Source organism: Ascidiella aspersa, chromosome 5 (assembly GCF_963924565.1).
Source record: "Ascidiella aspersa chromosome 5, kaAscAspe10.2, whole genome shotgun sequence".
Lineage (NCBI taxonomy): Eukaryota > Metazoa > Chordata > Ascidiacea > Phlebobranchia > Ascidiidae > Ascidiella > Ascidiella aspersa.
This window is the reverse complement of record NC_139451.1, coordinates 23,937,388-23,951,311: the sequence shown is the minus strand read 5'-3', so window position 1 is coordinate 23,951,311 and position 13,924 is coordinate 23,937,388. Positions and strand designations below refer to the sequence as shown.

Below are 13,924 nucleotides of genomic sequence, written 5' to 3'. Positions count from 1 at the left end.
ATAACTGTTAATGCTGACTTGTGTTAATGTGATAAACTACACCAAAAAAAATGTCCTAATATTATATAAAAACTTTAGGTGAACGTTGTTGGGTGTACAGAACACTCACAAACAGGCTGTGTTTACATTTGAGTTTAATCCCACCAATATTGGACTTGAAGGGTTGTAGTGATTTATTTTAGGGTTTTATATGACACTTCGATATGTTTTTAGTTGAAAAACGGCCCAACATCACTTACTCCGATTCTTATCAGTAAAGTTTAAATTACAATAACTGTTTATTTTAGACAAAATTGAACAATGTACTTAAATTCTCTCACCGTCACAAGAAAATACCATGCCAACAGCAACTGTAATAATCAGGTGTACCTTCATCTTCACAAACTGCCAGTTAATCGATTAAACTGAAAACTTCAATCAACTACTATTCGTCTAATTCGAATAACTGCAGTACTTGAAACTTGAAAGGTGAAAAACAAAATTTATTTAAAATTTCGCCAAGTTTATCAGTTAAATCAGAGGATTTTCATCCTTGACTTTACCACCAAGAAAACACTGTGTGGATGCCCTTTGAAAATTATAACGTTATAAAAAATTACAACCGCTACCAAACTATAAAAAAAAAATATTTTTGTGTTAAATACTTTTAATTTTAACCAATTTTAATTTTTTCCTATCTATTTCTTGCAATTCTTTCTACCAATGCCCTTTCCAGCGCGCTGACCGTTTTAATGGTCATTAGCTCGAATGTCCACGGCGTTTTCTGTTTCCGAGGTTTTTTTCCCAAAAAAAGTATAGTCGCAATCACGTTTCGGGGAAGACGGGTTGTGGTTGCGACGGGTCGCAATTAACGTGATAAGACATAGCGTATTTTTGGCAGCTGAATTATTCGTACACTCGGTTTTTCTTTAAGCTGTCTTGCCTGCGAAGACCGAAACCTAAAACTTTTCCTGTAAAATTTGGTTCTTGGTGCAATATGGGTCACATGCCTACCATTTGGAAATTCGTAACATTTTTATAGAAAATGTAGTCACGTGACTCACGGGTTACGTTGGGGCGTTAAGCTTACTTTAAAAAGATGCTTTTTTGCTTTCGACGTCAACTTATTCAAAGATTTGCACAATATCATTGCTGTTAATTTACCTACAAGTGATCCAAACCGCAAATACTGCCAAGAAAAAAGCGATGTTCAACTTAGCTATAGTTTCCAATAGCAGCACCGAGTGGCAGTTTGCTAAAAATATCATCGCAATTCGTTTGACTTTTAAACGCACAATCTTTAATTTCTTCTCAACACGATTCCAGACTATGACGCGGACAACCCTTTAAGCAGTTCGCTCTTTGAAATTTAACTGCAAGAAATATGGAATTTGAAACAACGTAAGTGTCAAGTCATATCAACATCTTGTCGAACGGTATTATAGGAATTTTCAATAATATCACATTGGCACCAATCCGATATTATCGGCCATTTGTGTTGTGCAAACGCAATGCTTTCCGTGATGATACTCACGAAATTGCTTTATCTCTGAAAAAGATTATTGTCATATTGTAATAAATTTAATTTCGTATCGTATCGGCCCAGGAAATATGTTGCAACACTATATATCTATATACTGTTTGAAATATTGTAACTCACCTTTGAACTGTCATGGTCTTGATATTTGATTGTTTTTCGATTCTCGTGTAGGAGTTGATTTTGTTATCTTGTTGCCATTTGTAGTTCTCTATGATAACTTTATTGAAAATCCAATTCCACGTTTTTTAACAGTCACTAACCAAGATCTGTATCCGTTGTAATTTTTGTGTGCTCCTGGACATCCCAGTGACAACAATAGACACGGCAGGCAATCGGTAGATGTCAAAAAGTACTGATTTGCTCTGAGCGAGCATTTGTGGTTTAAAACTCTCGTTTATCGCATCACTTCGTAACTCATTAAGGGATACCGCAAATTTATAAGTACATATTTATAGTGCAATTTACTATCACATAGCATAACAAAACTGAAAAAAGTGTTGTTTAAAAGTTAAGTAGATTAAGCACTCTGCTAAGCACTACAACAAATAAAAACAAAACACAAAAAACTGGATGGCCTTACTGGGCTGGAAAACATAAAAAGAAGTAACTATACAGGCCTATTCAACTTTAATTTTTAAACGTGCAATTTTAACAATTTTTTGATGTCAGCTATGGTAGATTTTAGCCTAACAAGGATTCTTTTTTATTTTTATTTTTTTTAACTGAAACAAACTATCATTTTGTTTTACCTCGGCATATCCTTAAGCAATAGGCCTAGTCATCAGGTATTGATAAAGTTGTAGTCTTTAAATGGTCGTCACAATAATTTAATTATATTAAGCCTAATCTAAATTCTTCCAATGTTACAGTTGCATGCTCATTGCTTATGCACAGGGGTCGCCAACCATAGTTAAGAGACATATTTATTACTTAGTTAAATAGTATAGAGGCTATACTTTTTCTCACATAGATTTGTTGTGTTGCACACTAGCAATATTGCGTGTAGACTACATTTAAGCGATATTTTATTTACACTTCAGGACTTCTTATATAAATGCCATCACACTGTCAATGTTAAAGAACTTTGTGGCTTGAATCTACAAAAAGGACAATTAAGGATTCGAGCAATGGTGGATCATGCAATTTTGTTTAAGTGCGGCATTGTAATAACAAGACGTCACAAGTTAAGTTTCGCACGCAAATACCAACTGATATCAGGCATCAATGCAATAAAGAGATTGCTGAAAAAAGCCTTTTAAAAAGAAATGTTAACAAACTGCCGTGATACTCACGACGTTACTCTTTATTCTGTCGACGTTACCCTATATATTCTGATTTTTAAAAAGGACTAAGTCAGTGGTCGGCAAACTGCGAAATGTGGGCCGCAGAGCCATTTTTAGTGGGCCGCCAGTTAGCCTACTTTTGAATAGTTTAGTGTTACCATATAGTAGTTGTGGGCCACATTCATTGCACTTTATTTTAAAAGTTGGTGTGACATAGAATTTTTAAATTGGCTCAGCTTGTAAAGGCCAGTAGTGCCAAATGTGGTCCTGAGAGCCTGTTGAATTATTATTTTTTTGCCAACTCTAACAATATGTAGGCCTAATTGAAATTTTTTCGCGCTTCGCGCGTAGGCCTATATTCTTCGTTGTATAGTACCGTACCCTATGTTTTACAATTACATAATGGCACAGCAGTGTTTTGGGCATTTAGGCGCCGTGTAATCTTTCACTTTAAACACAAATATCCTGAATCCGCCACTGTTTTCGTGGTGGTTTTACGTAGCGGGCCTTCAATAGGTCTTACCAGAGTATTTGGGCCGCGACAAAAAAGTTTGCTGACCACTGGACTAAGGCATATTTGAAAGTTATATACGCGCGAATTCGCATTTAAGTAGGTAAAAAGGGCAAAACATTAAGCACTCGATAATTTACAATAGACAACTGGACATCGTAAAAACTGAAATACAATTTGAACGTAAGAACCTCATAAACTGGCATTAATTTATTGCATTGGACATTAACCGCATAGCCCGGCAATAAGCTTCAGATGAACGATTTGAAAACCAATAAAGTGGCTTCAACAAACCAATAAATATAGGCCCAATCAAATTTTACCAATCGCAGCGCCATGAAAAAGTTATAAACATAAAGTAGCATACCGGTATACAAACTCTTGTCATTGTAAACGTGTTGCTGACGCCTATTGAATGTAATGTTGTAACAATCAACAATGTAAATTTTTCCCAATAGGTTTTATATACAAAATTTATCTATCAGTCTTAGTTATCCTGTGGTTCCGTTTAATATTAATCAGACCACACAATAGTAATAAATTTTGTCGTTATTTTGGGAAATTCCCGAATTTCAAGATTGTGATAGCTGCTCGTGAGAAAACAATAGACACATTGAAGTTAAACCACTGAACATATCTTACATACATTCTCAGCAAGTTATCACTTCACTTCTATTATGTCGGTACGTGCTACTGTCAATGTATAACGAAAAGTGATTTACATTTTGTATAGTTTGCGAAATGCAGCTCATTGAACTATTGGTCTATAATTGTGAACCTAATTTACTGGGTGTTCATATTTGTAAACTCGGATTTGTTTGTTTTGTGTTTTCAGGACAAGAAAAAGAAGGAAAGTATTTTGGATCTTTCCAAATACCTGGATCGTCCGATAAGGGTTAAATTTCACGGAGGAAGAGAAGGTAGTGTATGCTTCAAATACAAAACTAAATAATCACAAGTTGGTGCAAGCGTAAAAAGGCGATCCAGTCAAAAAGCCACTTCAAACTATAATAATATAATATTTCGTCCAGGGGGTTATATTCCTAACATTGTTTGATTAAGGTACAATGTAGCATTTTGGTTCAGATGGGTCAAATTATATTTGTAACCCCATATCGATTTCTTCCTTGCAATTTCATTTTACACAAATTGTTTCTATACTGTAAAATAAAAGTTGTTGGATTTTAGACTATCGTCCAATTTTCTGTTGATTTCTCTTATTTTTTTATAATATCACATTTAAAACCATAGTAACTATGCCAAATGCTTTTTTTACAGCAAGTGGAGTTCTCAAAGGCTACGACCCACTTTTAAATTTGGTTTTGGATAGCACAACCGAAATATTAAGAGGTAAGATGTTGTTAATTGAAACAGTGTAATGTTTGCCACATTTTTCAATTATTTTGAAGAGCATTCTTACATTTAAACAGGGACAATATGTGCTAAAACTGCAATAAATATACCGTAAATTGCACAGAAAATATATCTTAAAAAATTAATCCACCTGAACTAAATATTTGTAATTCCAGTGTCAAAATAAACAAAACCTATAATAATTTATTCATAATTTTTTTCTGCACAGATCCGGATGATCCATACAAGCAAAGTGAAGACACCAGAGTATTGGGCCTGACTGTATGTCGCGGTACTTCTGTTGTTTTGATTTGTCCACAAGACGGAATGGAGGAAATTCTGAACCCTTTTGTTCAGAACAATTGAGAACACTTTTTTTCTATTTTTCTCTACATTGCGCTGAAAGTGACATTTTAGCTCACTTCTGCTGAACAATCATACAAGAGATGCTACATCCCATATTGACAATAAAAATCTGAGTTGCATGTTAAAAAATATTTTTTATATTACTGGAAACTTGAAACCAGGGCTGGGGAGCCGGAGCCGGAGCTGGAGCCCGGAGCCCGGAGCTAAGCATTTTCTCTGGAGCCAGAGCCGGAGCCGGAGCCATTGTTATTATTTTTGTGGAGCTGGAGCCGGAGCCGGAGCCATTTTTATTATTTTTGTGGAGCTGGAGCCGGAGCCGGAGCCATTTTTATTATTTTTGTGGAGCCGGAGCCCTTTTTATTATTTTTGTGGAGCTGGAGCCATTTTACAATTTGTGGTGCTAAAGCTAAGAAATTATATTTTGTTCCATCTCCAACGTTATTTAGTCAAAAGCAATTTTTAAAACTTGCCATTGAATAAATGACTGGTGGCACCGGAGCTGGAGCCGGAGTCATTGGGTGTGTGTTTGATGGCTCCGGAGCTGGAGCCGGAGCCAAAGGATATGAGTTTTACTACTCCGGAGCTGGAGCCGGAGCCAAAGGATTGAGTTTTACGACTCCGGAGCTGGAGCCAGAGCCATTTAATAATTGCCTGATGGCTCCGGAGCTGGAGCCGGAGCTAATGCTATTTTACGGTGGCTCCCCAGCCCTGCTTGAAACCCAGTTTGGATTCTTCAATACATACATTCAAATATATTTTTGAGTCATTCACAAAGTAAAAAGTATTTTGTATGTTTCTGGAAACAAGTTTTGAAACCCATTTGGATGCTTGAATATTGAGTGTCATTCACACATTAAAAAGTATTTTTTATGTTTCTGGAAACAAGTTTTGAAACCTATTTGGATGCTTGAATACATACATTTAAACATTTTTAAGTGTCGTTTCACTCCGGTTGGCATGACTGTTTGACATCTGGCAATTTTAAATAAGAAAAAATGTTTTGGGTTAACGAACAATGTAAGGACAAACCATAAAATGCGTGTGTTTAACGCAAAGGGAGTACAAAAAAAAAAAAGTTTTATCTCCTGCTTTAAAATAAACGTACCGTTCCTGAGGAAACACAGGCATGCACAGATTGTAAGTTTACTTACGGATCATATATTACTTACACAATTAAATTCTGAGTAACTGCAAAATCAAGCAAGGTCAGTAGATGAATGCGCGGCATATCAGTGAACAAAAATATAACAGTATTATATTTCATCAAGAAAACAAAATCCCTTAAAAAATCAATCCGACCAAATCATACCTTTACAGCAGGGGTGGGCAACATCGCGGGCCTCCAAAAAAAAGGCTATTTTTTAACTGTGTACATTTTTTTAAACCTGTTATACTTACCACAACAACTGGTAATCAGGGATAAAACTAAGGTATTTTAAAATTTGCACTCAGCGCAAAAAAAATGCTTTTAGGTAGTTGAAATAGCCAAAAATTATAAGGAATTGCCTTTTGTCAAGTTTGTAAAATAAGTTGTGGGCCGCATGATTTGCGTAGCGGGACAGATCTTGGCTGCCGGCCGTAGGTTGCCCACCCCTGCTTTACATTTTCACACCTAAGGCCAACTTGAAATTATTGTAAAACATGATAGGGTAACATTAGTTTAAAAAAAAAATTACCGGAACTTACGCTGTAGTTAAAAGAGAGGTTACAATTTTTTTGATATAATACACGCTTTAAGATTGTTCAAATAAGGGATCAATTAAAACCAAAAAAACAAAACAAAAATAAATAACGATACAATTGTTTTACATTGCGATACTCTTCAATATAACCCTATTCAGAGTACGATGACATTTGAAGAAAAAACAAGCATGTGATTAAATTTGATCTATTCTTTGTGCAATCTAAACTACATATTCCATGTATCCAAGTACGTTTCACATTGAACACTTGACAATGCACAAGAGATATGGCATACAAACTTAAAAAAGGGATAATATTGACATCCTTTATGGCAATAGAATGCATTAAGATTGTTCTTGTATAATCAAAATGAAAAAAAAAATATTTTTAAAAGTTTTTTGAACAGCAAGTTGAGTTAAAACAAAGCATAATATTTGATGCAAAAGCAAGTAACCACTAACAGTAACTTTACAACAAAACATTGAGCATAACTAAAACATCATACTCTGATAAAAGGATAAAAACTTTTAAAAGAGTTTTACTTAATTCTAAGTTTTTACTGACATATGGTAGATTCTTGCAAAAAAAAAAACAACAGTAAGCTTGCATATTGTTAGTTGAACAATCTTGTGATTAATGAAATAATCTATAAGGGGCAGAAAACTATTCATTTAATCTGGTACAAAGTATTTAAATATACAAAACATTCTGCATGACCCTTAAAAATTGCTAATAATACAACTGTTGGGTAGTGAGAGACAATACCAGTAAAACAAAACACACATTAAAGAATTGGTAACTAAGACACAGTAAAAATGCGCAAAAATAGCAAAGTGACAAGTGTTTTAATTTAATAATAATTGTTAAAACACATATTAAGCTTACTATTTGTGCTTAGAACAATTAAATTGAAAACATTTAGATTTGTTAAAAATTATTTTAATGTGATTAAATCACTAATACAAGTTATTGTTTAGGTAGTTTGCTATATTGTGTCATATATTTATTTCCAGACCAACCATTAGTGCAAATAGGTGCAGGCTATAAGAAAATTGGAAAAAAAGCATAAACTAAGGCCAATAACTGCATGCAGAACAACAGATTTAAATCAAAAACTGCCACATACTAAATTAATATTATTGTCATACATATCATAGTATATGTACATTGTACAAGGTACTTATAGAATAGGCATATATAACATTGTTCAAGTTTTAGTCTAGAAATAGGTCTTGCTTTTTTTTGAAATTTAGGGTAACATCTAAAGCAGTTTTTATTTATTTGTAGTGCTAAGTATAAGCTAATTTATTATACTAATTTTGTGTGATAATGTTATGCTGCATATTAGGTACAAGGTTTCCCCAAAGACTCAAACAATCCAAAGCTAATATAATTGCAAATGAAAAGTGATTTGTCAATGACAAAATGGGTGAACTTTCGGTGAAAGCATGATCAAAATTCACTAAATCACAGACTAAAAACAAAAGCCAAACACCTTCATTGTGAATTTGGACACTGTTTTGAAATAGAAAACATTGTTTTCAAATGTGAAGCAGGTTATTTTCAATTTCAAAATTGTGTCTGACCTGTATAAGGCAAGTGAAACAACGAGTCCCATAAAAACTGAAACATAATCTCGCACAAAAAAGTAAAGTCACAAAAAAGTCAGGCGCTTATATATCGACAAGTGCTTCTTTTAGGAAGAACGGAATTGAGCAGACAGTTAAGGCACATTCTGTACTGCGTCAGATCAGAATTCACCTTTCGCATTTGTGGCAATGGCATTGGGATGTGGAAATCCACTAACAGTATCTTCAATGCACAATTGTCCGGGTAATAAAAGCAAGAATAAACTTTACTAAATCTAAAAAAAGATAAAAAGTGCTTACTTCTTATAGTATGTTTATCTAAGTGTAAAAACAAACCTTATTATGTTGTATTTTTGAACAAATGTAAAGGGTATTTGGAAAACAACCAAATATACAAGAAAAAAAAATACAATTATATATTTTTGATTTGCAATAGAAAATAATAAGTTAGGCAAATATCAACTTTACCGAAAGACCTAGTAGTATCTTTTTTTCTAATATACAGTCAAAAAATTTGGACAAGCAAAAATAAATAAATTTAAGAACAACTATTTCTATTAAACTCCTTAAAGGAAAGTTTGTAAAATGAATGAAGTTGTTACACTTGTATGGTTAAAGAATCCACAATTATAAAGGTAAAATGCAAAAGGATGCTTACCATTAGGCACTATGAGGCATCAGGTTTTAGGTCAGTCAGTTTCCTTTCCACAGTAACATCGGTTCGAAATTCATAACCACCTTTGCTCTGCATGTTATCTTGTAACTAGCAATGCAAAAATGAATAACATATCAGAACTAAAAGTCGTTAGTCATTTAAATTAAAAAGCTCCATATTTTTAGCTGAACTAATAATCGTAAAAAACTTTAACTAAGTGAATATTAAACAAACACCGTGAACATATTTTTTACATTTATAGATAGTTGCTTTAGTTGATAAAACACTATTTGCTTTCACAACAAATTATATAATGTGAAAAAAATTTCCACTGACACCTACACAAATCCGTTGACCTAGTTTTAACAGGAAATATAACAAGTAATGTTTGACAGCTGAGGAAAAAGAGTCAAATTAAATATTAATTTGAAATGGTTTAACTCATTTGTTCTATATATGATTTAAGACAAACATGATTGCAATATAACTAACTCACACTTTATCATTGAAATCAAACTTCTTTAATACAGAGTTAAAGCAATTTTTAATTGGCTGTTGCAATCTGATATAAAACATTCTGTTATTCATTTTAATTTGTGATTTACATTAGCAATTTGTTTCCCATTGTGATAGAAGGAGTCTGTTCATCACTTAATAATTATTGTGTACAAATTAATTGGGTGTTTGCAAGGGACAAACTTATTTAATACTTTTTAAAAACTAAAAACATGTGGAATCACTGCTTCAACTTGTGATGATATGGTGGCACATTGTACCCTGTAATATTACGTAATATGACTCTATTTTAATGACATGACATGATGTAACCATGCATTGACGTCTGTTTAGACAACACCAGGGATGGTAAAGTGCACTTGCATTAACTATAAAACATGTTTCATTTGGCTATTTACACAAGAATGATTAACTAGAAAGTGTACATAGGTTTAAAAAAGGTACAAACTAACAATATACCTATTTAGAGAGAAACAAATGTAAGTTTAAAGTGCAAGTAAAACAATATTAGGTTTAACACATGAATAGCCATAAACAATACTAGTAAACTTAATCATGTTTAAAACAGCATTCATTTTTTTAAACCCTATTCATATATATAATATATATATTATATCCATTAACCAATAAGTTGCACTGCTCTATAAACTTATCAGATCCAGATAAAGTAGTTCAGAACAAACCGAATGGGCATGATAATATGGTCTACCACTGGATGTCATTCAGTAAAGTTGGACATTAGAAATGCACCTGATGAGTGTTTGGATTGTAAACTATGCATGTCTGTGTGTTAAAGAATTACATAATGCTGAGATCACGTTATTTCCAAAAGAAGTAATAAACTGAATTACCTCTACGTTGTCAAAAGATAAATAATAATCAACCTTAAATTATGGTATATGAAATACCTGCTTTAAAATCACATTCTGCGGCAGGATGTTTTTTTTTATCTTTACAAAATACAAAAGACAAATTTGCGAAAAAAATACTTCCTTGGCCTCAGAAGGGATTTCAATCAAAAATCAATTCTAAGATAATCTGCTTATGAAGCGTAATGTTTGCTCAAAAGGCAAGGTCAATAACTCTGATGTCACTAACTCGCTGTGCACAATGGCCCACTGTGTTTCGGTGTGGATGTTTTAACACAAAAATAAGTTTCGGAATGAGTGATGTGACAACTGACAAATGAAGGAAAGTACTAATATTCTCATATAAAATGAAGTCTCTCGTACATAATTCAGTTGGTTTGAGCTCACATTTAATTTTAGGAAAGTCTGTGATAAAAATTGTGATGTAATTATTACTCTGCTGTTTTGGTTATAAAATAAGCTAGGTATATATTATGGTTAAACATGTCTGTAAAGTAGTGAAACAATATCATTAAAAGTCCTTTAATTGTATTAAACTTGGGAAATTAGATGAAAAGTGTTGACATCAAACAAATTGAAACCTAATGTTTCTCATTCAGGAAAAACATAGATCTCTACCATCACTCCATCAGCCAGATGAAAACTGTTTTGTCTAGAGATCAACCGATATCACTTTTTGGGACCGATACCAATACCCGATTTTTACAAATTTGTCAACCAATAACTGATACCGAAGTTGTTTTATATCTGGGAAACTTGGCAGGATGCTAACACCCAATTTTTTTATTAAAAAATGGGTGAGTTGTTTGTTGTACAGGATAAATTTTCAAAAAAAAAAATATATACAGCAAAAGTATCAGCCTACAATACCGATACTAATATATTGGTACAAGCCAAATATCAGCCGACATTATCGAAAACCGATATATTGGTCTATTTCTAGCTTTGTCTAAATATATCAATTTAGTTATTAAAAAATAAACTCACATCATCTCCACCAGATTCTCCTGATCCGATGTGGTTTAAATGTTGAAAGTTTGCCGGAGCACCAATCATACTTGGATCCAACTTCCGTCTTCTTGGTTTGCGCTTCTGAAAACAAGTTTAAATTGCAACTAATATATCTTTTGCTTGTTTTTAAAGTTAGCAACCTAAGGGTAACAAGCAAAGATGTGGCTTTTGTTGTTCACAATTTCCCACTAAAAAAATGATTTTTTATGTGGAGTAAGATATACTTCATTTTTGGTATTCAATTTTCGACAAATGACTGCAACTCACGTTTTTTGGAACATGCTTAATGGTCCAGTTGATGCCGTTTAAGTTGAAAAACGGTCTTTAAGATTTACTGTAAGTGTCTCCATTAAAAAAGCAAACTACTTAAGTAATAATTATGCGCGAGGCAGATATTTGCCAAAGTACAAGTTATGGGAAATAATGTTCAGCAGTTGTGTTAACAACTGTTGGAATTTTTGCAGCAATTTTTTCTCAAATTACATGTATCAAACAAAATACAAAGTTTTTCACATGAAGATTTATCAGGGGGGCTGAGCAACCCAGGTTTCAGCTATGGGTGCTTGAATACTTTTTCTTGCATTGTTTCCTCAGAGTTATGTAAAGTGAATTTAATTTTTTTCAAGGACAAAGGGGTCTTTGAAGAGTAATTAGCTAAGCCAGCAGCTTCTACCCTTTTTGGCTTGTGGTGCCGCACAGAAATTAAAAAAAAAATAGCACTAGTATTTTAAAAATGGTTAACTGTGATGCAAAAATAAACACCTGTGCACACAGCAGACACACTTTCCTAATTAGTTGCACTACATTTAGACATTAAAAAATTTATCAAGAAGCTTACTAACAGAGCAAACTCGGAACCAAAAGGAATGTAAAATATTTTTTGACACCCTTCAGTATTAGAACAGCATTCCATGGAAACCAGTGCTAGGTAATAATTTTTCGCAAATTTGAACTTTGCATTTACATATTAATGCTTATTTTTTACAAATTTGGGACCTTACAAGGCCCTGCTAGTGTGCTTAAACAAATAACCAAAAATGCAAAAGGTAAAACTTACAGAAGGTCCACTACTGGTCATGCAACAGGAAAAGCAAAGCCACATCTCTGCCATCCTTTAAACTCCTGTAAAATAAAAAGCTTAAGTTTAGAAAGGCAATGCAAAGAAAGGTGTGTCGTATGTATCCCAATTTAAGAATTTAGTAAGCAATAAGGCAAACCAATAAAACTTAGATTGCAATATAATAATTTAACAATGTGCAATTAAGACATTTAAACTGTTTATAAATGCCTTAAAGAGAAAAACAAGGTATGCCATAAAAACGAATAGTTGACTAGGCAATTAGTTGGTATGTTTGCCTACTTCAAAACTTTTAACACAAGAAGTATGTGCTAAAGTGGTTAAACATAAAGAAATGCTGTTTACAAAAACTATATTAACGCTATCACACAGGTTTGGCATTTAATAACTAATCAGAAAGAGTAAAAACAAACAGACAGGACAAAAAATAATATCTTTGACAAGAAAATACAATATCACTTATAAAGCATTCTGTTAAAAAAAGGTGATTAATCCTACACTAACCTTAAGTATAAGTTACTGAAAGGAGATAATTTGTTTTCCAAATTAAAATCAACAAGTTTGTTCAACTTGAAAATAAAACCTTTTTGGTTCTTACTTTTTGAGATGTTGGTGATTTTGTGTAACTTGGTAAACAGTGATTCTGTTGATACTTAATCCTCCAATTGTTGTCAATCTACCTTCTTCGTTTTGTAAAGAAAATTTATGGAATCATTTATACTTTAATTAAAATTCAACTGATCAAGTTGGTAGCAGTATATCCTATGCACTGTACACAACAAACTGAAAGAGGTAACAGGCCAATATTAATACAAAACTAGCCATAAACTTAAATTGGGGAATGTGATAACCGGAACAGTGATTTAGATTGTTTTTAAACAAACACTAGCATGTACAATAATATCTCACCATTGTGACCCCAGATACTAAAAATCTTACACCATCCCAATTCATCTTACAAAAATCAGGGCTCTCAACACTGCTTTAGTGTACTCTACTAAAAATTATCTAATAACTTTTCTTCAATTAAAAAGCCTTATTTTATATAACTGATGTCGATCAGAATAAGTATGGCGTGTAGTGAAATCAGACTGAATTTGCATGTATTTATAAAATCACGTATTAGAAGTTTTTGATGGAAGAGCCTTAAATATAGTTTATTTATCTCTCACTTATTTATTAAGTTTGTTTATAGCAACAAGTTTGTTAATAACATACTTAAATTTTATTAAAATATTTAAAACTGGAAATTAGCGATTTCAGATTTATCTCTAATTTTTGGGGTTAGCAAGCCGAGGCATTTTTCTTCAATATTGTAGGGTAAAGTAATTAATCATTCCAAATTATGTAATTCCCTCCGTGTTTTAAAATAAAGGGCTTTATATATATACATATATATATATATAAAGAATTTTTGTTGTGAAATTGTTTTTTTTAAGCCAAAAAATAACAAACAATAAAAATCGGTTAACATAAGCATCATTTGTAATT

General features: G+C 32.7%; 2 protein-coding genes across 4 annotated transcripts; one reads left to right on the top strand and one right to left on the bottom strand.

Annotated features, from left to right (window-relative positions):
• The first annotated feature begins 3,886 nt into the window (after window positions 1-3,886).
• Window positions 3,887-5,185, top strand: LOC146145519 (U6 snRNA-associated Sm-like protein LSm7). Its single transcript, XM_083390415.1, has 4 exons — window positions 3,887-3,996; window positions 4,149-4,233; window positions 4,592-4,663; window positions 4,896-5,185. The coding sequence occupies exons 1-4, from the start codon at window positions 3,991-3,993 to the stop codon at window positions 5,030-5,032; spliced, it is 300 nt and encodes a 99-aa protein (XP_083246541.1). The 5' UTR covers window positions 3,887-3,990; the 3' UTR covers window positions 5,033-5,185.
• Window positions 5,186-6,159: 974 nt separating this feature from the next.
• Window positions 6,160-13,211, bottom strand: LOC146145518 (CDC42 small effector protein 2-A-like). 3 transcript variants are annotated; one of them, XM_083390416.1, is made up of 5 exons: window positions 13,032-13,211; window positions 12,413-12,477; window positions 11,332-11,436; window positions 8,963-9,067; window positions 6,160-8,579 (listed from the first exon to the last, which is right to left on the bottom strand). In XM_083390416.1, the coding sequence occupies exons 2-4, from the start codon at window positions 12,464-12,466 to the stop codon at window positions 8,972-8,974; spliced, it is 255 nt and encodes an 84-aa protein (XP_083246542.1). In that variant the 5' UTR covers window positions 12,467-12,477; window positions 13,032-13,211; the 3' UTR covers window positions 6,160-8,579; window positions 8,963-8,971. The 3 variants fall into 3 exon arrangements, with proteins under 3 accessions (XP_083246542.1, XP_083246544.1, XP_083246543.1); XM_083390418.1 differs by having other exon boundaries at window positions 11,332-11,433; XM_083390417.1 differs by lacking the exon at window positions 13,032-13,211 and adding an exon at window positions 12,938-13,031.
• Between the last annotated feature and the right edge of the window lie 713 nt (window positions 13,212-13,924).

Coding starts and splice junctions, on each gene's coding strand:
- LOC146145519 (XM_083390415.1), top strand. Junction 4,234..4,591: donor ATTTCACGGAGGAAGAGAAG/GTAGTGTATGCT, acceptor CTTTTTTTACAG/CAAGTGGAGTTCTCAAAGGC. Junction 4,664..4,895: donor CACAACCGAAATATTAAGAG/GTAAGATGTTGT, acceptor TTTTCTGCACAG/ATCCGGATGATCCATACAAG.
- LOC146145518 (XM_083390416.1), bottom strand. CDS start 12,466: ATGGCAGAGATGTGGCTTTGCTTTTCCTGTTGCATGACCAGTAGTGGA. Junction 11,437..12,412: donor TGACCAGTAGTGGACCTTCT/GTAAGTTTTACC, acceptor ACTTGTTTTCAG/AAGCGCAAACCAAGAAGACG. Junction 9,068..11,331: donor GAGAATCTGGTGGAGATGAT/GTGAGTTTATTT, acceptor TTGCATTGCTAG/TTACAAGATAACATGCAGAG.